Raw genomic sequence first — 25,716 nt, forward strand, 5'->3', positions numbered from 1 at the left:
AAGGATTTTTCTTGAACATTTATTCTTAAACAAAACAAAATCTAGTTCCTTTGCCAAGGAATATTGCATTTAATCTTGCATTTTAAGTAAGCAACATGGTTAATGTAGAGAAGTGGATGTTATTGCCTTTGTAACAAGTTTTTCTTACTCATTTTTACAGTATTCCAGGATTTGATAAGAATTTTTGCAGTGAGGCTTTTCCTGCACCAACTTACTCTTCACAATAGTTCTTCTGTGTGTCTTAGTTACATGTAAACACGCATTTCCTTCTTGAACAGGAAAGTAAGGCATGTGTGCCTGAATAAACCTGTGGCATTTTCTGGTTTCTTGCCCACGCTTCCATTACTGCTCAGGAAGGCTTTTTATGCTCTGCACTGGAAACAAGACTACTTCAATTATTTCCAGAGCCCCCTTCATTCATACCATTGCTCAGCTGCAGCAACAGCTCAGTGGTACCCCTGCCAAGTCCTCTGCTTCCTCCTGTTCCTTAACTCTGCCCTCTGTGCCTCAGCCAGCACAGGCCCCTACAGTGCTCATCCACAACAGATGCACTTACACTGAACCCTGATTGAAAACACACTGCCAAACACCCTCTACCATTAGCTGCAAGACTCTGAATGACACATAAAGCTCACCATTTGTGTCATCTTGATAAAATCAGATCTTACTTCACCATGAAGTTGATGCAGGACAGAATATAGCTCACAGACCAACAATCTTCTTCCAGCCATGTTAACTTCAGGTATGGGAGCAAGAACAAGGAGCAGGCACTACTAAGTGACAAGGTGCTAAAATACCATACAAAATCTAATGCCAACAAACACAAAATAGTATGCGTAGTCCTAAGTTTCTATTTCCCCCTGTGTACATGCAAAAAGGCATGTGCACATTTTGAAAGGCTTTCAGTGAGCTGTTAAAACTCAGTGAAAAGCTTTTACTGTCAGTCTGAAACATCAGCAGCATTTCCCCTTGGAGTGAAAAAGCAGAAAAATCTGTTTGGAATTGCAATGAAGAAGTGAGGAATGTACAAAATACTGGTAAAACAACTGTAAAACAACAGAAGTGTCAGACTGTGGCTCATATTGACTCTCATGTCTGTCACCTCCACACACCCTTCACTCTGTGCGGCCAAGCACAAAACCTCCACCTCTCTTCCCCCATGCCGACCCCAAATCATTCTCCTCATGCTGTTGTCTGTATCTCTCAAGCCTCAACCATGGCTGCCCCTTCCACCCTTTCATTCAAGGAAATCTGTGTGTGCCTAACATGGTGCAGAGGGTGGGCTGATGTTGCCCAGAGTGGTAGTGTCTGATGCCCTGGAAACATTCAGGGTCATAACTTGACAGGGCTCTGAACAACCTCATCTAGATGAAGATGTCCCTGACCATGGCAGAAGGGCTGGACTAGTTGACCCTTAGTGGTCCCTTCTACCCTGAACTATTCTATGATTGTCCTCCATCATGGAGGGAGGCTCAGGGTCCAAGGAAAGAGGAGAGAGATTAGCCCAGGTTTTTCATACTGAATGCCCTCAGGGTTTCCTTGGAGGGCTGGGCTTTGGCTGGAATGCTCATGGCCTTACAGATGTGGGCATATTCAGAGCTGGGGGTAGAAAATCACTTTTTCTGCAGCTGTGGTGGTACATGAAGAGGAGCAGCCCATAGTGATTGCTGCAGTGTGACAGCACCATTCCTGAATGTGACTCCATAGGGCCACATTTATCATTGTAATTAAGGGAAACCAAGCTAGTTCTGTACTGACAGGCAGGAGTCAGCAGGGAGACTTTGAAAACTGCAGGATGCTCTTTTCCCTCATGCAGCTGTCTTACAGTGGGTCCTTAGGAAAGTTCCTAATGAATAATTTTGGATGCACATTGAAGAAATCTTACTTTGCTACCTTGCAAGACAAAAATCTTATTTTAAGCACCAATAATAATAAACAATTGTGACTTAAAATGTGATGTGCAGTGAAACACACAGTTCTGGCATCAGCTTTCCTCAGATCTTTCCCTGATAGACATCATTAGGTCTGCTCTAGGAAAAGCACAGGCATTCATTGCACCATAGTCCTGGTTTCAGCTATCTAACTTTAATTTTACAGCCTCCAGAAAGAAGCAGGATAAAAGGCAAATATGTCAGTCAGTTTATGTCAACAACTTACTTTATTAGAAACAATTTTAAACCTCTCCTATCCAAGAAACTATACATTGTATTGTGATTGAGTTTCTAAAATCATAAAGATGCTGAAAAAATAAGCCGTTGGCAACCAGTAACGACCATGCTGAAACTTGAATCATTGAAATGGGGCAGATCTCACATGTCCATATGTTTTGAAATAGCCATCACTTAGGATTTTTCATTTATCTGCTCCTTTTTCTATGGTAACTTAGGTATATTTCACCATTCTTGTATGTGGAGTTTGCATTTTCCCAAATTTTAGACAGCCTGAGCAGAAATTGTAATTATTTATTAGTGCTTGAAAAAATAATCTGCCTGTGCTGTGTTTTGACAAATTAAAACAAGTAATTTTTTACTATTTTTGAAGAAGTCTGGATAAAGTCACTAAGGTCCTGTGAAACGAACTGAAAAAAACACCACATACCTTTTCCTCTCAGGTGGCTCCATCTGTGCCTCAGCATGTTACCATCCTTCAGACAAAAAAGGGCGGCAGAGATGTGATCTGGAGAAGGTCACAGCAGAAGAGACCCCTGCGCATTACTTCCAGTATGGCAAGGCAGGGCATGATTGATCTTTGTACAGACCCAAGTACTGTTCATTATCTAAATACCAAAAATAAAATTGAGCTAAAAGTATGATCTAGCAACATGACAAAATTAGTTATTTATGGCAGATGACAAAGCGAAGGGGTGGGAAGATGGCAGGTGACAAATGCAAGGCAGATGACCAAGGAAATGTTCAGGAGATATTAACTGAGGATGCCCGTATGTAAGCTCTTTCTGGATCTCATCCTGCTATGATTTCAAGAATAGCTCAAGTGGTTATAACCACACAATGTAAAATGCTATAGCTGCAGCCTTTCTACTGTATCACTTCTGAGCAGAACAAAGATGACAAGCACAATATCCTCCTCGCCCGTGGGCTTCTCTTTGGACTAACATTCTTCTTATGTAGTCATCTGAGGCACTTGCTCTGCAACAAAATGGGGAAAAAATCCAAACTAAAACAATAAAAAGTCCTGTAAAAAAGCAATGTACACTTCCTCCTACCTACCACTCCTCTCCAGTATGCACACCAGCATGGCTTAAGGAAGAAAGCTTATTATACACACAGCAGAACTGCCCTGGAAAAGAGCACCTAGATTTTTTTCTTCTCCTCTGTGAGAAAGAGCAGATGGGAGGAGAAAAAAAAAAAACAAAACATGCCCTGTTGAGATGTCTCAGTCCTGTGAGATAAAAGGAAAGGATGTGTATAAACAGCAAATATGTAAAATGGTGAACCTTTAATGTTTTTCTTTGTCATGTATGAACAAAATACTTTTATAAAATGAGTCAACAACTGTCATAACCATATTTGGCTTTATGATTGCACTCCAACTTAATTGGTCACTGACCAAATGCAGGCTGGAAGAACTCAGGGTCATTTCTGACACTCTACAAAGGCACAGTAAAGACAAAGCTGCACATATGTAAAATACTATATAGAAACAAGAATCATACTCTAAGAAATATTCACGTGGTTTCATAAAGAAAAAATAAATTTAAAGATACAGTCTTTGAGAATTAGATACAATATCTGGATAAGGCTGAAGTCCAAGCTGTTTGTTATCTTTCAACTTTTGTACTATAATTCTGGCGAAGTCCTCTCCTTGGCTGTCTGAAGTATCAAGCAGTTGTCGTACTTTTGATGTCCTTGTAGGTTTGGTGCATATAAGTTCATAATCTTCTTTCATGAGTAAAAATCTTGATAGAAGAGCATCCAGTGATTGATTCAAACATGCTTCAGTCATCTGATCAATAATTTCTTCTCTTTTACTTTGGATCCACTGATGAGCTACATTCTGTTGTATGGTTTCCAATACAAAATCTGAGATTGGAAAGGATTAGAAAAAAGGAAGGGATTGTAACTGTCTGTCAACAAATATTGCAACAGAACAAAGAACAAGCTAAAAAAAGCTGTTAAAATGTTCCAATTTGACAAATTTGGTGGTTATTTATTCTATCTGAATCACAGAATAATTTAGGTTGGAAGGGACCCTCAAGGAGATCATCTGATGTAATGGCCTGCTCAAAGCTGGGCCAACTTCAAGGATAACTCAGGTTGCTCAGGGCCTTGTCCAGCTGAATTTTGAGCATCTCCAAGTGATGGTACCTCTGCAGCCTCCATGGGCAACCTGTTCCAGTGTTCAACCCAGCCTGATACTAAAAAGAGACAGGTGGTAAATTCACTTTCCAGGGGCATTTTTATTGAAGATTACTGAAAACATCCCTGTAGTTTCCTAGTATTTTTCCCAAGATGAGGTTTCACACAGTGAGAAGTTGTTGATTCTCATATTTCCAAAAGAGGGATGATGCAATAGATCTCTACAAAGTTGCATGTTATTGAGTGGCCCCTCAAAAAATATTTCTGAATAATTCATCATTAAAATTTCTTTTTGTTAACTTTTAACAGTTATTTTAACAGTTATTTGATGAATAAAATTATACTGTAGTGAGCTCTCAACTAACACAGAGGATCATTACAGGTGAGATGCTGACACAGTTGTTGCTTCTTTCAGCCCCACCATTATTAAATGGAAGACTGGAAAGCCTGAAAGGTGAGAAGTGACAGGCAACACGGTGACTAAGTTTGAGCTAAGTTTTCCTCCTCTTCCGCTGGACTGTAGCACTGCTATAGTAGTAGGAGATAGGAGAAATAATATGAGCAAAGAGAATGGGATAAGGAAGACCCACGGCAGCAGGAATCTGATTAGGAGGAGAGAAAAAAGCTAGTAGGTACAGGTACCTGTACTTGATCACATTTTACCCTGGTTTTGCTTACTTTGTAATATAAGTCTACAAGGACAGAATTATTTAATTTTGTGTTCTTAATTTGCAGATGTTTTGTTTTCATTTTGCAGGTGAGTAACAGTTCCAGTTTCCATTTCATACAGACATACATTCCATGTTAGAACACTTATTGTGGGTCTTGGAATCAAATAGTGTTTGCTGTACCTGAAGGAACTGGCGATGACTGCAGCACACAGGATGCAGAACCTGAGGCATCTGAAATACTCTTGTCAGACGAGAGAACAGTGCTGTATGGAGGCACAAGGACTTTGGCACTCTGAGTTACAGACAGATTTCCATCCGTGCTCTGGCTGCTCAGAGAGTGTAGACACCCAGAGTTTCCATCTTAGACAAAGAAAAAAAAAAGAAGGCAAAAAAAAAGAGAACAATCTGTATTACTTCTGTGTTCAAATAAAATACACCCATCAGAGATTATTTAGAGCAATTTCACAGGAGAAGTCATAAACCAACTACTTTTACATGATGTACAACAAATTAGTCCTGATACTCAAATTCTGAGTACATTTATGTCCCTCACATTTTTTCAGGGCCTGACTGTGGTTTGGGGTCCTGCTTTATTTTAAAGAAATATTGAGATTATAAATCTGTCAGATGCAAACTTTAACAAAAAAGCTCTGTTTGATAGAAAATTTTTTTTAGGGACTAGAAGAACAAAATAAATCCTTTGAGTATTTGGAGAGGTAACTAGAAGTCAGCAGGAAAGCAGACTCACTTATTTTGATGAAGTTCGGCAGTGTCACAAAGGTGAAAATATTAAAATAAAGATTCAGATGGGGGAAAAGGACATGAAGAGCAGTGGGAGAAGTTAACGTTCAGTGGGAGGCCAATGGAAGCTTTTCACAGTCCAAAACAGAATATGACTACATGAAAGCTTCATGTAAACTTTTGCAAATAAAAATAAAAAGAATTTCTATCAAGTGGAAAGTTTAACAGTTCCTAGTTTTAGGATTCTTTTACAGTAGAAAAGGATGACAGATATGAAAGCAGCAGTAGGAATGACACAAGGAAGGGATGACAAACAGCTGATGAGAAATGAACTACAGGATATGTGCCTAACTCTGCAAATAGCTTTGATTAGACTTTCACTGTGTCACTTGATAAAGACAATAACTAAGATGTTAATTAAGAACCAGAGATGCAAGAATTCAGATGAGCATCTAAAGACACAATGAGGTAGCCCCATGGACAACTTCAGATTACCTGTCCAATGGGGAAATCTGAAGGTGTATTCCCAGCTCTTCCTTGACCTGTAGAAGAATATGTCTGTAAGTACACAAGAGCAGGAATGGGAAAATGTGGAATAAACTCCATCTCAGTACTTTAAAATGGTGGACTAGAACTCATAGTAACTAGTTTTTTATTTTGTGAACAAGAGCGAAAGTTGGGCAGAGCTATGTACTGTGAAGCAGCAGATATTATCTACTGCATGAAAAGAGGGGATTAGGAGACAACCACTGTGAGTGAAAGATCATTTCAGGAAAGCATTTCAAGCAGCTGTGCTGGGATAGATTGCTATACATTTTTAGGCACATATTTAATTTCATAATATAAAGACAAAACTACTGGGATTGTACTGGTATGAGAGAATGACCTTGAATACTGACCACAGCTTAAAAAAAAATCATAAAGTCACACAATGGTTTCCATTGGAAAGACCCCTGAGATCATCAAGTCCAGCACTGCCCCGTGTCCTGAAGTGCCATGTCTACACGTCTTTTAAATGCCTCCAGGGCTGGTGACTAAACCACTTCTCTGGGCAGCCTGTTCCAATGCTTGACAACTCTTTCCATGAAGAAATTTTTCCTAATATCCAATCTAAACCTCCCCTGACACAACTCAGGGCCATTTCCTCTCATCCTACTTCTTGCTGCAATTGCTTGTCAGTTAAGAGGCCCCCACTGGGCTACAATCTCCTCTCAGGTAGTTGCAGAGAGCAAAGGAGCAAAATTTCCTCTCTAAGCCTCCTTTTCTCCAGGCTAAACAACCTCAGTTCCCTCAAAAAAAAAAAAAAAAAAAAAAAAAAAAAAAAAAAAAGAGCAAATGAGAATTATTCAGATATTATTCAGAAAAAACAGATTGACTCAAGTTACTCAAAAAGAACTGGGTGACCTAGGAGACTGGAGTAATTGAAACAGAAGAAGAAGGAAAAATATTAGATTTAGACTTCCTGTTTCAAGCTAGGGCTAATGATTAGAAGTGAGATGAGGAATAAAAGCAATCCCTAAGTAGATTATTCTGTAAAGAAGGACCTTGTGAGAAAGGAAAAATAAAGTTCTGAGGTATATGAAGTAAGGGGGAGTTTGTAGACAAGAAAAAGTTTGTCATGTCTCTCATAATACTACACAGCCTTAGTACAATTACTTAAGTCAAAACATGCACCAGGAGGACTAGTTAGGAAAGTATGAGAATAAAGATTATTTTATTTTACAAAGGGATTTCAAAAGAGTGCATCCTGTTCATCTAGCAAAACAAAGTATATTAAAGGATTATTCTCTGTATCAGAAAGGAAATGGGAAGAGGGAAAAGAGCTGTTTGAAGAAATACCCAAGAAAAGCTTGCTAGGGAAGGGAGAAGAAAAAAGTAAAGATGAAAAGAAGGACTAAAGGCTAGAAGACAAGTCTTAACTCTGAAGAAGCAATTTTCTGAATACTGAAAAAGTATTCTGATCGTACTGATGGAAAAAACAAGTATGTATAGTCATTAACTCAGCTAGACTCTGTAGTCATTAACTTCTGCCTTGGTGCCATGCAAAGCTCCTCTTGCTAACAGCTACCTGGAATGGAATTTTCACCTGAAACAATTGCATCTGAATTTGAAAAGCAAGAGGAATGTCAGTCCTAATTCCCATTACAACACTACCTGATGCAACCATTGGCAAAGTAATAACAACACTTCTGCAGCAGGGTTTTGTAGGCACTGTTTTCACAAGCTTTACAGTATCTATACATAACACAATAAAGTCTAAGCAATAACTCTATAAAACGATCATCAGCTGACCAATCAGATCAATTGTACCAACAAATTTTCATTGATGCCCTCCACAGATAGACACAACAATTTGTAACAGGAACCAGCAGCAAGAAAGGCTGATATTTATCATTAACTTATGTGATTACACTTACAGTCCATGCTCATGTTCAAACTAATACTCCATGTTCTAAAATTCAGCACAACATACTTACTAAACTAGGTAAATATGAGTTATTCTTCATCTCTGAGGTTTTTATGCTGTATAGATAAATGCTTCAGTTGAGGTACAGCCAAAGTACCCTGCAATTTATTTACCCAAATTCCTCCTGTATTTGTACACTGAGTAGAAGTTCAAAATTGTGTATGTGTTCAAACAGGCGCTGAAACAGGAACTGTCTGTGCTCTCCTAACTCTACAAGAGTATCTCTGGTTTTGCAGCACCTCAGAATACTTTTTGATATCCTATTTTATAGCAGTGAACTCAACAGTCTTGTCTGCTTTCATACTCCTGGTCCCTGCAATGCCAGAGGACACTCCATTCTTTTGAAAAATGTTTACATTCCGTCAAGTGAATAAACTTAAATGCAGTTTTAGTTTCACAAGGTATTGCTATTCCACCTGGGTTCCATCGTATATTTCTGGCTTCTGATGTCAGCCAAACCTCAAAATTGAGTTTTCTCAGGGAATTTTTCCAACTTTTATTCATAAAAGGGGATATTACAAAAGATCTGTGCAGACACTTTTGCAAAGCAATCTATTAAAGACATTTTTACTTATTGAATTAAAAATTATCTAGAAACTGGCACTGGAAACTATCTAGAATGCCTTAAAATGTGTAGCCTTTTTTATATTCAGAAGTAGTTCACAAATTAAAAAACAAAACAAAACAAAACAAAAGAACCCAGTTAACTAAACTGCCAAGAATCTGAAGGGACAAAAAATGTTAGCTCTGCACTCAAAACTCTTAAGTAGGAAAACTGAACCTATAGAGATTTCTCAGGTGATAGGAATAGAAAATCAGAGCTTAAATACTCTAGTTTTTTACCCAGAGCACAAAGTTTACAAGAGACATTTTTTCTGACATAGAGAGACCCAACTTTCTATTACACAAATGCAATGTCACAGCATGAATGTAAAGCTGCAATGGCAACTTAAATTTACACAAAGTCAAGAGTATCTCACCTGATGAGAGGATATTATACTGGGGAATAGACTTGAATTTTGATGTATCTGGAGAGATGCTCCGAAGGGGAAGTGCATCACACTGTATGGAGCTAGAGTATGTCGGCTGAAAGAAATCCAGGTGTATATTAAACAGGCACATTAAACAAATATGAAGTTGCAATTTTTTTACAGAGAACCTTCCCATCACCATGTTCCCCCTGCTATCTAAATGCTCAGTAGACAGCACAATTAAAAGATAGTAAATTGGAAGAAATCATGAAATCCCAATACATGTGTGTTTCCAAAGAGGACAGCAATTTTGTACACAAGTTTAACTACTAGTAAGAACCAAAAGCAGCAGCATTAAGAATCAATATATAAAGGCAAATCTATATGACCTTATACAAGCAAGCTCTGTAGAGGTGTGAGGGAGCAGTAGACAATCTCTTCCTATTGGCAGGCATTGTGTGCTGCATTCCTCCTTGAGGGGATCACAGACACACAGAATATGTGGAATAGGAAGAGACCCACAAAGATCATCAAGTCCAATTGCTGGCCCTGCATAGGACCACTCCAAGAGTCACACCATTTACCCAAGAGCATTGTGTAAACACTTCTTAAAACACTGCTGGGCTTGGTGCTGTGACCAATTCCCTGGGGAGCCAGTTCCAGTGCCTGATCGTCCTCTGGGTGAAGAACCTTTTCCTGATACCAGTCTAAACCTCCCCTGACAGAGCTCCATGCCATATTTAGAGCTTCCCCGTATTTAGATGCCCTTCCAATTTCTGCATACTCACCCTTTTCTATCTTCACATATATGGCTTTGCATTTGTGACACCCTGGCTCAAGTAATGCATTTCATGCCTTTCCTGACTGCAAAGGAAAGTGCAGAACAACTCCCCTTACCAAGTAAACCTTCCTTTAATCTCTCAGGATGCTGACATACCAAATGTAACATGTAAAGTATTTACCTTTTCGGGATGTATGTTTAGAGGTATGTTTAGAGATATCTGCTCCACATTTGCTTTCTTTCCACTCTTGTAAATACTTTCTGATTCATACAGTGACTGGAAGAGAAATATTTACCTGTATTAAATTTCTGCTATAAGACAGGAGGACAGTTCTGTACAAACTCACGTTTCAACCAAATACAAGATTAGACAAAGGAGAAATGATAAAGGAGATTACACCTCTTTTAGCAAGTGAAAGTTACCAACTTATCTGACCAACTCATGACTGTAACAAAAGCTACTTACCTTTGATCTCTTTAACAGAATTACTGCTTCCAGCATAGCTATTTCATCAAATGTCCGCAGAACTGGCTCCAGGTCTATTAAACATTCTGAACAAGGGAAGAGTACTTGGTGAATGGTTTGAAGTGGAAATCAAGTTGTCACTGTAATAAAGTGTTTTTCTCACACTTACAAAAATAATTTGTCTATTGACATGTATCAAACCACTTAAGCTGCTAAAACAGAAGCTGCTTGCTTCTGTTAGACCAGTTCACACCACCAAAAGAAGCCCTGACCTGGCCACCTGAACCCTGTGTACCAAAAGAGATCCAGGATAGCGCTGGACTGCAAGTCTGGCATTCATGGAAGGGAGAGATTGGTGAGTTTGCTGTGTTTTAAGGTAGCCCCACCAAGCCTGATTAGCTGAATGGGACCAAACACCATAAGACCTCAGAGTGTGTTGCTGTCTTCCCACTCCAGAAGAGGTGTTAAATATTTATACCAGAAAAATAAACAAACACACCCCCAACACATCAATATCCAGAATACATGCTTAAGGCACGAGGCCAGAGAGGATGGGGTAGTCAAAGCACTGACTGATCACATCCAGTGAAACCAAATGACACTGGCCTCAGAGCTTCTGTGTCCTTCTGCTATGGTAATTGCTTAAGTTTCCCATCAGTGAGCTGTACTTCCCCTAATTTTGCAACAGTTTTGCAACTTCTTCTTTCTTTTTATGATAGTAAAGTAGTGGCAAAAGCAATGCATCGGTTTGTTTCAAAGACCATCTTACTACACACACGACACTAAAAAGAGAATCCAAGTTAGCTCACATAGTACATATCCCAGGTAATTTTCCCTTCAGTTTGATCATACACTTAATTTTTTTGTTAATTGGCATAAGAAAACAGGAATGAATATGGAAATATCATGATGTGTCTCTTTTTTTTTTTTGATTTTAGAAAATACTGTATTTAGATACATTTCCCTGCTTGGAAAAAAAAATCCAGCTCTTGCTTGGTAAAGGAGATGGAACAATAAAAGATAAAGTGTCAGTGTCAGTGAAAGCTTTGCACTGAGATGCAAATACAAGTTGGAGTCACTAATGTGCAATGGTTTATTGGTGTTGGTTTGCTGCTCATAAATCCCACAGTACCCATTTTATACTTCATTGCTCCCATCCCCCCTTAAAAACCCCACATTATTTTCAACAAAACAATAACCTCCAAACACAAGTAGTTAAACAAAACATGCTGCTTTTTTACAGGTAAATTAAGAGATGGCAAATGCACAAGACTACAACAACCAACCTGGTTTCATGGCACACACATAATTCCATTCATAAAAGTTTGTTTACAGACATGAAGAAAGCAGGCAAACACCTTATCATATGAAACAAGATGAGCACACAGATCTCCTGACATCTTTAACACTTCCCTTTCGTGATTATAACCTTACTCTGTAAGTACCATGTTCAACAGAAATCTGGCAAGGTAAACTCACTTAAGAATGATGGTCTTTCATCTGGGTTTTGTGCCCATCCACTTTCCATCAGTCTTATGATAAGCCCTCGATGAGGAATATCCACTGATAGACTTCCTTCACTCAAATCTAGTCGCTGCCCTTGGGACACGCTGTACATTATCTGCAAGGGGTTTATAACTTCTGTCAAAACAGACATTGTGAAGTCATTAGAAATACATGCATTATAAAGACCTTACTATATAGGAGGAGTAATTCAGTTTGCAGACATAGAATTTATAGCTCAGCAAAACAAGGTTATGTTTCTTAATTAACAAAAAGGTATTCTTAATTTATGAAGCATCTCTGTAATTAAAAAAGATACTAAAAAATAGTCTAATTTGAAAAGTATTTCAAAGTGTTCTTCAACAAGCTTAAAAGTGGAATTATTAGAAAGCAACCCCTAAAATTAAATCCCCAGGTTTCATTTTTAACCTCTAGGTAAGGCAGGAAGAAAAAATTAAAGGAAGACATGGCCTTACCTTCAAATGGCTGTTTCCTTGACATTACTTCCCACATGATAACTGCATAACTGTTTATGTATAAAAAGCACAAAAGATGTTATTTTAGATACCAACACTTAACAACACAATTGCTCAGCTTTACATTTTATTTAAAACATTTTGGTAAAACGGTCCTGCAAGCACACATGGGACTGACTATAGCTAGCTAAAATGATGACATGAATATATGAAAACCAGCAGGTGACTTCATCTAGAACTAGTTAATACTATTAAGTACAGACAAGATCAATGGCGTATAAACTTGAATTCCAAATCTGTGTCAACTTGGCTCTGCTTATATGTTGTGAATTACGTACATGGAGTTTAAATCTCAGCATGCAAATTAAAGTGAGCTCCAGAGAGCCAACTGCTCTGTCCTAACTGCAATACTCTCACAACTTCCCAGCATGGACTGACACTCCCTGACATTCCTAGGAGAAGCTGGGTGTTAGCAGGGAGGGTGGCTTTGATCCACAGGTCTATCTCAACACCATGTGGCTGAGGCAGGTGAGACACAAACTTGCTGGAGTGGGACGCCCCCTCCAGCTCCCTCCTTCCCCATATATGCTTCCAACACTTGCAATCTTCTCCGTAGGGAGAGAAGTCACACACAGCATTCACTTTCCAAACCAGACTCTTGGGAAGACTACTCTGAACTAATGCCAGGAGACTGAACACACATGTGCTTACTCAAACCAGTGACCTTCTTTTCCACTCACACCAACATGAATGGCAAGTGGTCCAGGGAGTACAAACTTGCCCCATCTTTAGTAAACTATCACTCTCTTCAGCCCTCAGGATATAATAGAAAGAGGTAACTTTAAACAACTTTGAACTTTAAATAAGTTTGGCTGATTTCATTTAAAAACAGCATTGACTTCTCAGTCCTTCTCTCCAAATTTTCCTTATATATTCTACCATTTCTAAATCAAGCTCCATAAAAAGGTCCTAATATTAATCACAGCACTGTATTCAAGTATCCAGTTCTGGATTTAGAAAAGACAATCTAGGCTAAATCTTCAGTGCTTCCATAACTTCAGAATACATGCAACGTAATAAGAAGTGTGTATTTCCATACAGTCCAAGTCTTCATAAGCATTGTGACAGTGCCATTCCAGAAAATGATCACCATGATCAATTGCTGTTAAGGCTTGCTCCCCACCCTTGGTATGAATGTACTGAGCTTCCTTCCTACATCACTAAGAAGTAGCAAATTTTTCATACAGGTTACATTTAACCGCCTTAGAGCACTGCACTATCCGACAGCTACCGAGAATTCAAAAAAATGAAGTAAAAAATAACTGATGCTTAAAATCAAATAATAGAAATTGAGTTTTCCTATTTATTCTGTTTACATTTTAACATTCTTCAATGATGAAATTTACTCCCATAGCTTTTAATAAAAGCAGTTCTCCCTGTTAAAAAGTCTGCTTTTGCAGTACTCCTGACAAATCCATGCAGGCTGATTTTTTTTGGTACAGAAAATCATCCCTTCTGTAGAAGTTAAGCTGCTTGACTGTTGTTTAAACAATTTGTTTCTTTAAGAAAGATCCTCACAAATTAACTTCAACATCTCAACAACACTCAGATGTGATCAATTAATTACACATCCAGAAAATATCCAAATATTTAATAATATCTTTCATTCAGTTTGAAAACTCTCTGCAGTTAAAGATTATTTTCTCAGTTCGACAACACTGCAGAATTACTCTTTACACTATTCCTTTTTCCTTTCATATTCCTGCTTTTTTTTTTCCTTTCTTATTTCTGCTTTGTAGCATCTCTTCCTGATCATGAGCACAGAACCTCCTGTGTGGCTTTCTGGTGGTCCTTCACTGTCTCTGCACCTTCATGTGTTCCTGCCTTGAACATGTCTTTCCAATGTTGTCTCACCTTCTCTTCTTTCTTCTCACATAATCTTTTTCCTTCCTAATTTATCTGTTTTCTACACTCTTCTACTGATGTGTTCTCATATTTTCTCCTATTTGGTTGTTATTCCTCTGAAAATATTATTTTCTTTCTAAGTAACATTTGTCTCCTTCATCTCTACCCATTCATTAAGCCACCAGACACCCTTTCTTTCCCCTTAATACACCTTTTCTTCTTTTCAATGTTCTCCTTATCCGAATCTTCTCTAGGGAGAAGGGTAAGGGAAGCAGGTATGTTGTCATCTGTATTCTTTGGGCAGGAATGTCAAGGAACTTCACGTGATCCTTAAGGGTAAGGGATAATTAGGGGAAATTGTGGTTTCCTTGCAAGTCAGTAGGACCCCCTGAGACTGAGTCATCTCTCACCAAGATACAGCCATGTCAGAGATCAGTGAAGGTAAAGGTGGCAGACTGCACCAGAATGATGGACACTGTCACAGTGATTGGCCAGTTCATGCCTCCTCAATCTTCCTCTACACACGACAATTCCTCCCAAAATCTTCAAGTAATCTCTGAGTTCTCCAAACCATTTCAGACCAGCCAAGTGCAACTCCAGTATCCTCAGAGAGATTTCTTTTTGTTATTTGGGTCACCACCTATTCTACTACTTCTACTAAGGACTGCCCAACACAAAACTACCACAACTTTCATAAAGTAAATTATTCCTTAAGGAGATTATTGTAGCTACTTTCTCCAATCCCATTATCCTGTTTTTATCTACCCCCTTCCAAAAATACATTTTCTTCTTCCCCCCAAGTACATTCTGCAAATTATGTTATTTGATTACACAAATTACAAGAGTATGTGCTTTGAGTTAATGGTGTGAATGGCCTTCTCCTTTCCCAACACTGTCTGTATGTGTATGCTCATTTACAGAAACCAGTCTCCCCTACCTATTTCTGTAGTGTCAGTTTAATTTTGGAGCATTACACTTGTCACAGCACAACAGAAATGAGTCATTAAATCCAACTATTACTCAATTCTTTATTTCCCAATCCATTTCACCTATATAGCTATGACATCATCACTGAAAATAATAAAATTGCTGAGAATATGTTAAAATCTAAGTTCAATAAATCAAATCTGAGTTGAGATTTCAAATCCCACTAGAGAACAAGAGGAGTTACCTGTAGATATCATGTTTCACACTTGCCCGGGTTTTCTGGCTGGGGTTGTAATCCTCAGGTGGCATGTAGATAATTGTCCCTCCTTCTGGCAAGGAGGATTCGCTCCGTGATTGCGACATGGATATGACACGCCATTTGGACATGCCAAAATCTGCAATCTGGAAAGGTCAAATCAGTTGTTCTGAGAAGAAAAACTGGATTTATCTGCTGACAGTTGTTTGAAATTCCTGAAATATGCCCAGAAGAGGTCACTCAAAGCACTTAACCTGACACACAGAAAGTATGTTGTTCTCCTAGCAACAGGAAACATCAACTCCAGTTCATAAAGCATTCCCAGCTCATGACTCATGCTATCCCTATAGCACTGTCCCATCCTGTTCTTTTAAGGACTCATGTACAGTATGGCTGAGGAATCTGCTGTAGATAGCTGTACCATATGAACAAAATTACTTCCCTGTGTTAAAAAAGCAAACAAAAAACCATTGATTACTTGTAGCTCTCTGGTTCTGAAGAAAGCACAAGTTTAGTACGAATCATAATAGTTGTACGTAACGCAGCTTGCCAATATGCCGAGGCAGTTCCTCTCACAGAAAAAATCTTAGGGCACTTCACCTCACTCCCATAACTATGACATATTATTCCTGAATTAATAAATTTGATATTCTGAAATTCTGTGCTGCAAAAGTTGTTGAATATTTTCTTTCCTGTGCACTCTGGGGCCTTGCTCCTTTCTACAGGACACAGTGCATCTATATGAAGAATTAGCTGACTTCAGTTTACATCCTCAGACATCCAGGAGCCAGGGTGCCAGATGTCAGATTAGGTTATGGATAAGGAGAGAAACATTCAGCAGAATGCACCTGCTGGCTGAGCTGCAGTGTCTGGCATACATGAGAGATAAGCAGCCAGCTACCAGCTCTGCACTTGTACAGCATTTGCATCACAGCAAAAACATTTTCAACCAAGATGCCTGTGCAAAGCAGCGCTGTGGTGATAACAGAAACAAGCTTTCTGAAGAGCATACATCAAAATCCACAATGAAAAGTAACCTTTCTTAACTACAATTCACTCTCATCAAGCCTTCCTCATTGTAACTGGTCTTAACTCTTACTCGTTCAGCAGATCAGGGACAGTCACAGGCACACTTTGAATGGTGTTACTTTTACACAGATGCAGTATCTCTTCTATTTAGCATGCATGATAACTTGGTTTGCATTTCCTGTCAGCTGTACTAATTTAGAAAATCTTGCTTCACTTAAAACCCTAAGGACACTCCTTACAGGAGGCAGGGAAGGTATGCAAGAGTTAACCTCTTCCCTTCAATTGCCTCAGCAAAGAAACTGCTCAGATATGATCAGGCAGAGCACCGGGCCACACCGAAGCTGCTACAGATTAAAAAGAGAGTGGATAAAAAAATGACTTGGACTAGCTCCCTGATCAGGTTTATCAGGAAGCTCGAGAGATGGCAATGCCAGCACAACCGAGTGGGAGGAAGTATAACTGAGGGTGTGAGCAGAGACAAAGCCGTGTGATGTACTTGGCTGCCAAGAAAAATTTCTATGCAACAAAACCAGCAGCAAATCTTTGCTCAAAGGACTCACAAAGAGACTCAGCTTACAGTAACAACTGAAACATTGAGTTTTCAAGTATAAATTCAGCGCAAAATATCTCTTATTTCCATTAACTTGAGTAATATATCAATTATAAAAACAGTTCTTTTTTTAAAAAGCAAGAAACAACAAACACAACTCTTGCAATTATGGAAGCACCTAAACATTTTGTCAGAAGTACTTCCAGTCTCTTTTTTATATCATGGTAGTGGTATTTTAAAAGGCAGAAATAAAGTTTTGAACTACTGATACTTCTGTATGTATGTTTGCTTGTTCTAAGGAGTTTCACAAAAGCCATCTTCCAACACAGTAAGATTTTGCAGTCTTGCTCTAAATGTTCTTATACTACACCAACAGAACAGTTTGCATTTTAAGTATCGAATGGAGCATTAACATTTGAATTTGACCTACTGCCTATCAGAAGTAACTTGTCAGAGCATCTCAGGCAGGGACACTTTCTATTTTCTTCTCAGGAAGGGCCAGATGTAGCTACCCTAAGAAGGCTGACAAACAAGTGTCACCACTATTGAGTATCAGCTACTGTTATAGCAGAAACAGCCCAAATTCTATCTTTCTGGTCTTTTCAGACAAATAAAGTCCACAACTGAGTAATACAGAGTTTCCAAAAGAAAAACTCCAAAGTTCTGTCTGCAAGGAGAGAAGAAAAAAATCCACCATACAATTACATCCTCTCTGTATGGCCACAACCTCACCCTTCCTCCTCTACAATAATGAAAACTCTTTCACGCATTCTCGATGCTGAAGAACATAAGAATTAAAAACCCCTACCTTGGCATGAAACTCATCATCCAGCAAAATGTTCTGGGTTTTTAAATCATGGTGCAGCAATGGAGGATTCATGTTGTGCAAATAGTTTACTCCCAAAGCAATTTCATAAAGAATGCGGAATCTCAGGCACCACGGAATGTCAGGATATACATCTTTCTGCCAAGATAAAACCACAAAACCAGAATATAATCCTCTGTTCTGATCTAACAGCACACACAAAGACTTATTTTATAAGAAGAAAATGACTTGGGCAAGCTGTAATCTTTTAAAACATATATTACACAAACTCCTTAAAAAATTGTAACGGAGCATTAAGACTCATTAGCTGTTAAAAGAAACATTATAGAAAAACAATTATGCAGTGCTACGTTTCCATTCCCTAGCATTCACATAGTAGTTAATGACTGCTATACATGATGCTGAACATTTACTACATTACTCATTCATATGGAAATATGAATTACAGATGGACTTCTGCATGAAACTTGCAATCCTCAGTTTATTAATTCTACACGAAAAATGGCAAAAAAATCATATCTTCAACTGACACTGGGGAAAAAAACCCCACTGTATTGAAACTATGCACAAAATACTACCTTTATAAATAATAACACAGCAAGAGAAATGCAGTAAAACTCAACTGAAATCTTAAAAGTTATATTGACACTAATGCCTTTATGCAAAACATACAGTTGAGCTCCCTAAGGCACAAGATGTGTACTGATTAAAGGTGGAGAAGACTTCAATGCTGTTGGGACACAACTGCAGTATCTTTGTAGCAGCAACACTGTTCAGGCCAAGCTATAGGAGCAACTGACTGAGTTTAGTGCAGGAGAAGATCTGGTAGAAATATTCATACCTGTTTATATTAGCAATATTTGGCTTCTATAAACAGAAGTAAAAATCTTCAATTTTTTTTTTTAATACTCAAACTTGTGAACAAAAATCAATATTTGTATTGGCAGTAATTCAGAAACCCAGACTGACGCAAGCGTAAGTATTTCAGAATCTAATTAGAGAACAACTGAGATTTTTAAAGTGACTGTATGTAAAAATTCAACATACATTATAAAGCTCATTATATGTCACAACATCAAATAAAACTTAAGTCAGCTGAGTTTTAGTTGTCTTCTTGAGATACAGAAGGTCTATCTGAGCACCAAAAATGACTACGGATAATGACTGTCTTCTAGTGTGAAATATTATAAATAAAATACTTTGCTATACTAATTAAGTGTGGATATTGCAATCTCCTTGAAGCAGCCAGGTATCATATTTAAAGACCGTAAGTACACTTACCCCATGCAACAGCTGGTTTAATGACCCATTGGTCATGTATTCTGTTACTATCCCCAGAAATTCAGGCTCGTTGCAAATTCCCAAAATTGGCAGTATGTAACTAAACCTGGCTTTGTGTAAGATCTCTGCTTCTTTTAGAAGGTGGTTTCTATCGCTTAAAGGAAACAAGCAAACAAATAAAATACATTACCATACCAATACTAGGAAATTCAAAGCACATGCTGGGCTTGCTATATTCTCTGTCAATTATACCCCTGTACGCAGTACCACCGCCTTTTCACCATTTGACTTCTACCAAGCTGTTTTGAGACCAAGACAGTGTAAGACAAATCAGAATCTGCAAATGAAAAGACAGGACAGTTTCCCTGGTTTTGTTGTACCACACAAATCTATTTCTGTCACACATTTCATCCATGTTTCCAGTAAATAAGGATACACTCAACTTCCAGCTTTCACCATTCCTTGCAACCATAATGGTAACAAGCAGCTGCATTTCTCCCACTTTACTGAACACCTTCGAACCCTGAGTTTTCATTCAGGTCCAGTATTTGTCTCCTAGAGAGTGGAGTTTTTAACACACATGATTCTCCAACCACTTAAATTTAATGGACTCTGATGTACATTAAAATAATAGGGGTTAAAGGAATGCACTTTTGACTTCTGAAGGAAAGGAAGTTCCTTTCTGAAGGAACAGGAACAATTAACTATGCTTTAAGATAAATTGTTCCCTCAAACAGCCCCTGCTTTGAATCACTCTCTGGACAAAACATCCCCTAGATACATAGAAAGCAGGAAACAGACCAGCCTCATGATGTTTGGATGCCTGAATTTGACTGTGTGGATCCACTCTGTTACTTCAAAACTCCTCATAAATGTGGGTTTGATGCATCTTTACAAATTCAGACCTTGCAGCATGTGGATTTGTTAAGGTCAAGTTTTATTTAAGATTGAGTATGACTCCATCCCTAAAAAAAAAGAAATTATTTGATATGCCTTATATCTCAAATAGTCTTGAAAAAAATGGGTGTGCTGTCAATGAGGATAGTTGGACCATTCAGAAAAAAAAAAAAAAAAAAGGCATTTAGATCTTATACCTGTGAACACCGGTACAAGTACATGACTAGGATATTCAAATACAGGACATTTACAGCACATTTAAGATTGATCCTTTGGATGTGAGCCAGTCTGACTCAGAAGCAAGAGGGCTGTGCTGGGGCCAGGGCTATGCCCATCACAATTTGTTGAGCACAGCACCATGTTATGGGCACAGCACAGCCCCAGGGTGAGAGCTGGCTTGTGCCCATCGAGCTCAGGGCACACCCCAAAGCACTCAGGGCAGTCTGGATCCATCAAGGTGGGTTTAGCACTCACAAAGAAAAGGCTGTCAGGATATATGGGGAAAAGAGGAAGCCTTGTGAACTAAAGCCTGTAGCTCTTAGCAGCAGGAAATTTTGTATTTAGATGGCTATGAAATTAAGGTCCTTTTATCTATTTGATGGAAAAAGACTTACAGGAAACTCTAGGAAATGTCAGAAGTTAAAAGACAGCCTTTGAGACAAGCGTGGGATGGAAGACACAACTCTACACCTTCCTCCCTCTCTCCAGAAATGACTAGTTTTGAGGAACTTTGGGGTTTTCCCAGACACTAAGGCACATTAGCATGGGATTCAGCTGCAGCAGGGAAACAAATTGCGACATACTGAAGTCTATTCCTGCATCTGTCAGTCACCTCACCTTGTCTGCTCCATGCCAGAAGGGCACTGAGCAATGCCTAAATGAGCACATTCCCACAACAGCTTCCCAACCGGCTTTGCTCCTTGGCTGGTCACATACCATATTACGGGATGCACAGCACACACTTCCCACTTGGGGAATTAATGGCACCATGAACTCATCCCTTCTCCTGACAATACTTACAGGCTGGCATTTTACATTGCCTACTGTACCACCAACAAAGCACTTGCTGCTGAGACTTGGGTATAATGGATTTTTTTACAGCTTTGAGTTTTCTGACAGCATTTCTGGGCTTTGTATGCTATATGGGAGGTGATGGAATTATTTTGATTACCTCACTTGTCCTTCTAATCATAATTTCACAGGTTAGATGTCCTACTAATCCAAATTCTTGCAATGCTAAAAATAGCATTCTCCTAACTGTGATGGTTTCTCCCAACTGTGTTCTGAGGATAAATGTTGTATTTCCAGTTAGCTTGGATTTAAGCAGATATTTAAAAAAAAATATCCACAAACAACAACAAAAAACCCACAACACACGTCCGTCCCTCCCCTGAGTTATCAGAAAACACCACATAACTAGGATTCCATTTCTGGCAAGATTTCAGAGATAAAGCCTGTGTACACACAAACCTGAGCAATAAGAGATGAAAGAGCTAAAAACAACTTGTCTTGTATTCAAGTATATGGAGTCAAGAGACTAGAAGCCTTTCTGAGTGAAGCTATCCTTCCTAGAAGGCTTAATACTAGATCAAAGAAACCTGAGGCAAAAGCCTGAAAACACCAAGATAAGACTCAGAGGCAGGTTTACAGTCAGGTAGGATCCAGGCAGCCTAAGAAGAGGCAAATTTGCATTGATATGTTAACAAATTGGAACTATGGGGATTGAATGAGACAGAGACGAATAAAAAAGCACAACTTGCTGCCCCCTTACATGGAGTGACAGCTCCTGTAATAAATACGCTGCCACTTGGGTATCTGGAAAACTGGGAACCCAACTGTTACACGGAAAATACCAGTTTTACAGGGGGCGCACAAGCCTATTATTTTAAATCTCAGCTTCTCTCAGTACTGTGAGATCTGGGGAAAACCAATAATTTTGAATTGTCTTAGAGAAGCTTCTTCTAGAATCACTCTCTAATGGATAGAACATTATACTCCCTGTATTCCTCTATGTAAACACCAAATCTATAGAATCTCTGTACTTTAATATCCTGTTGATATCTCAGCAAAATGGTTAGCAACCAACAGATCCAGCAAGAAACCAAACTCTGTCAATCCCACCTTGAGGAGGGCTCAAGGTGCACAGTACAGAAGAAAAAAAAACTCCAAAAGAAACAACTCAGTGTCTCACAGCCCGAGACTGAAACCAGCCCTTTACAATAATCGAAAGAGAGGAAGCTCCGGGGCCGGCCCGTACTTTCTCTTGACCCAAGCTGAATCATCCTCGTGAGATCCCCTTTCCTCGTGGAATTAAAGCAAGGCTGCTTCCCGAAACACCCATGATCTAATCCACAGACCTTAGAAACCCACGCCGGCATCTTCGACCGGCATCTCGACTCTTTCTTTGCGCTGGCGCAGGGAAAGGCGGGCCCGGCCGGGCCCGTGCCCCGGCGCTGCCCCCCGCCCACCCCGTTACCTGTCTAGCAGCGGCCCCTGCAGGCATTTGAGGGCCACCGGGACCCTCCAGTCGGCGTGGCGGGCGGCGGACACGGTCCCGTAAGCGCCCCGGCTGATAAAACGCAAGTCCGGGAGTTTGCTGGAGGGGATGGAGGGGAGGCCGTAGCTGAGGGCACCCGCCCGGCGCCCACCGCCATCCCCGCCGCTCATTCTCGCACTCCGCCGGGCGCAGCGGGGCCCGGAGCGCCGCTCCTCCGGCCGCGCTTCCTCGCTTCCCCCGCACCGCCCTGCCCCGCCTGCTCTCCCGTTGGCCAGCAGTTCTCTCCTCCTTCTACCCCACCGACGTGCCACTTCCTCACGGAAAGTGGGTAAGTCCCACGGTTCGCGGGTCGGGAAGGAGGAGCAGCCGGGATGGGAGGAGCGAGCCCGGGGAGCGCGGTGGCGGCGGTGCCCCGGAGAGCCGGGCCGGGGCAGCAGCCTCGCCCTCCGGAGCTGTGGCGGGGAGCGTCCCTCGGGCCATGCATGGAGCATCGCCCCTCCCCGTCCGAAGGAGCATCCCCTGAGCTGGAGAGGAGCAGACACCCCCTCCGTCCGGAGACGGGAGGAGTGTGTGAGTTCTGCTCTCGAAAGATGATGCGGGATGCCAGAGCCGAGCGCATATCGCCGCAGTGAATTGTACACTGCATAGAATCATAGGATGATGTGGGTTGGAAGGGACCTTAATCATCTAGTCCCGACTCCTCTGCCAGGACAGGACACACCTTCCAATAGACCAGGTTGCTCAGAGCCCCATCCGCTGTATACTCATTGCTCAAGCGAATGAGAAAAGCCTTGTCTCATGCAGTCGCTTATCTCCTCCGTGTTTATCCTAGGAAGATTTTTCAGGATAGCGACATTTCAAAAAGGTAATTTCGAAATTTCCAGTAGGTGCAAGTTCACCCTTGCCCCTGCTCAGAGCGAGCTGCCTGATACGCTGATGTACTTTTGAGAGCTTTACATAAAGGTTGTGCAGGAAGCTTTTGTAAAGCCCGTTCACCAAGCCAAGTTCTCACAGACTAACAAAATAATTTAAAGGTAGAGGTTTGTAGCTTTCTGCAAGGAGTGACTGTTCTACAGGATGAAATAAAGGTAAATAGAGCAACTCGCCTTTCTACGTGTGTGGATCAGGGGCTAAGCGCCTGAGGCTTTTCACCTCTCTTTTCTCTCACTCAGGGGTATGGACTAGAGAATAAGGGAGAAGACCTAAGTTTTCAAACTACAATATGTTCACAGCATTTTAAGACATGGCAACAACTTCTCAGTTCTGTCTAGGTCCTAGGACTTTAGTAGCTTTGCGGCTTTTCCAATTTTCTTGTATCTTGGATGATTTACATTCTCCAAATACTTCAGCATTATGAACATATGAGCAACCACATAAAGCAGCCGGTGGTAAAGCAAACTACTTCCAGTTTTCAGTTAGTCCATGTCCCTTAGACATGCTAGGCAGTTTCCCAAAACCGTAGTCTTCAGGCAATGTTTGCAATATGCAAGTTGTGGGTATCTGTTTATGCCTATCCCTCTCTGTATTAACCATGTTGGTAGTACCATTAGTCATACAATTTTAAATTCAATGTATAAGGAAGATTTTTTTTCGTAGAAAAAATGATATGTAAAGGGCAATTACCGTGAGCTTGCATTATAAAACCACTGTGTAAATACATACTTACAGTCTTTGCCATTAAGATGTCACTATACTGAAAATTTATTTGTGCATCTTGTTACTGTGTGCTGTGCTGACTTAATATATATTTACAGTGTTAAGTACACTGACTTAAACCCCAGGAAAATTATGATTCTAAAAGTGGAAGTGGAGGCAGAACTGTTGGAGAAGTGCCATGCTTCTCTTGCCATGCCTATTCCAGCTGCAGTGTTCCTGGAGCTGCAGTCCTCATGACACCCCAAACTCTAACCCTAATGGCAGCTTGGGGGCAAGGCTGAGGTCCTGAGGTAGATTAAACTTTTGATAAAACTAAAGTTTTTGTTAAATACTGTTTCTAAATGATAGAAACAGTATTTATAGCATGTAGCAGATCAATAGCTGTCTGTGGTTTACTTCTTTGAAATTTTAACTTGTGAGTTTTCCCACATAGTCTTTTTCATTTTTAAATGTTGGATCTCTCATCCTTTCACATGGAAATTTCCTGAAAATTCCACTGAAAATGAGGTAAGCAAAGTCCACAGCAAAGAGGATACTTTTTGTATGTGTAGTGTTCAAAGTGGTTTGATTAGTGTTGTAATGACTGTATTTTTCTTGAATTTAAAATAGAAAAAATGGTTCGAAAAGTGTGAAAGCTATGACAATAGGCTTAGTCTTCCTTCAGCTTGCAAAATCAAGAAGGGCAGCTAGCTACTAGCTACTACTACTCCACTAAAATTTTTTAGTGCCTTCATTTTTATGGATCTTGAACATCAGATCTAGTTGTGGTTTTTTTTTGCAGTTCACCAGACTGACTGTTTCCACAATGGCAGGAATCTTTGTTGTCAGGACAAGATGTTCAGGTTGAAAGAAGCTATGGTTTAATGATCGTGATTTTATATCTCAAACAGCATTACTATATTTTTGCTGTTGGATTTAAGCATGACAGACCCTGTTACCTATTAAATATTCTGAAAAATTTGGGGAAATGGCTTTTTTTTCTCTTAGCACTTAATAGTCTCTGAATTTTAGTTGTGTCTTTGCAGCTGCATCAAAGATCAGGTTTTAGCAAATGAGTTTTCATTCAGTAATTACAATGCCTTTGTCCCTGCTTTTTATTTTGTGGATTTCACAAGCTTTTACATAAAAAGATAAGGGATATTTGGTAATAATCACCTTTTAAAAAGGAATACTTTACCTGATTATTTTGTACTATCCACATTGCAGGAATGAAGGACTCTGGTAGTAAATTCATCAATTGTGTTTCTTCTTACTGAAACAAGTATTTTTTTTCTGAAATAATGCATCAGGTGTTTAGATTCTGGCTGAGATCCTGTTTTGTCTGCTGTCACACTGGCAATGTGATGATACACTTGCTCAGATCTATTGGTAATGAGTGCTACAACCATGGAAACCAACAACCTTTGAAATCCTCTGTGTATTTTCCTGCCAGCCTCAACCAACTCTTCCTTGTCAGCGAGTGCCACGCTCTAGGTGGGCCATTCCTGAGCATCTGAACTC

The 25,716-nt window shown here is 39.8% G+C and overlaps 1 protein-coding gene across 1 annotated transcript; it reads right to left on the reverse strand.

Annotated features, from left to right (window-relative positions):
• Positions 1 to 2,184: 2,184 nt before the first annotated feature.
• Positions 2,185 to 22,881, reverse strand: RIPK2 (receptor interacting serine/threonine kinase 2). Its single transcript, XM_066179157.1, has 11 exons — positions 22,540 to 22,881; positions 19,167 to 19,320; positions 17,868 to 18,023; positions 15,469 to 15,626; positions 12,393 to 12,442; positions 11,893 to 12,054; positions 10,414 to 10,499; positions 10,129 to 10,224; positions 9,176 to 9,281; positions 5,168 to 5,347; positions 2,185 to 4,040 (listed from the first exon to the last, which is right to left on the reverse strand). The coding sequence occupies exons 1-11, from the start codon at positions 22,728 to 22,730 to the stop codon at positions 3,715 to 3,717; spliced, it is 1,665 nt and encodes a 554-aa protein (XP_066035254.1). The 5' UTR covers positions 22,731 to 22,881; the 3' UTR covers positions 2,185 to 3,714.
• Between the last annotated feature and the right edge of the window lie 2,835 nt (positions 22,882 to 25,716).

This window comes from Chamaea fasciata, unplaced genomic scaffold (assembly GCF_029207755.1).
Source record: "Chamaea fasciata isolate MVZ Bird 193981 ecotype frontalis unplaced genomic scaffold, bChaFas1.0.hap1 SCAF_1, whole genome shotgun sequence".
Taxonomy (NCBI): domain Eukaryota; kingdom Metazoa; phylum Chordata; class Aves; order Passeriformes; family Sylviidae; genus Chamaea; species Chamaea fasciata.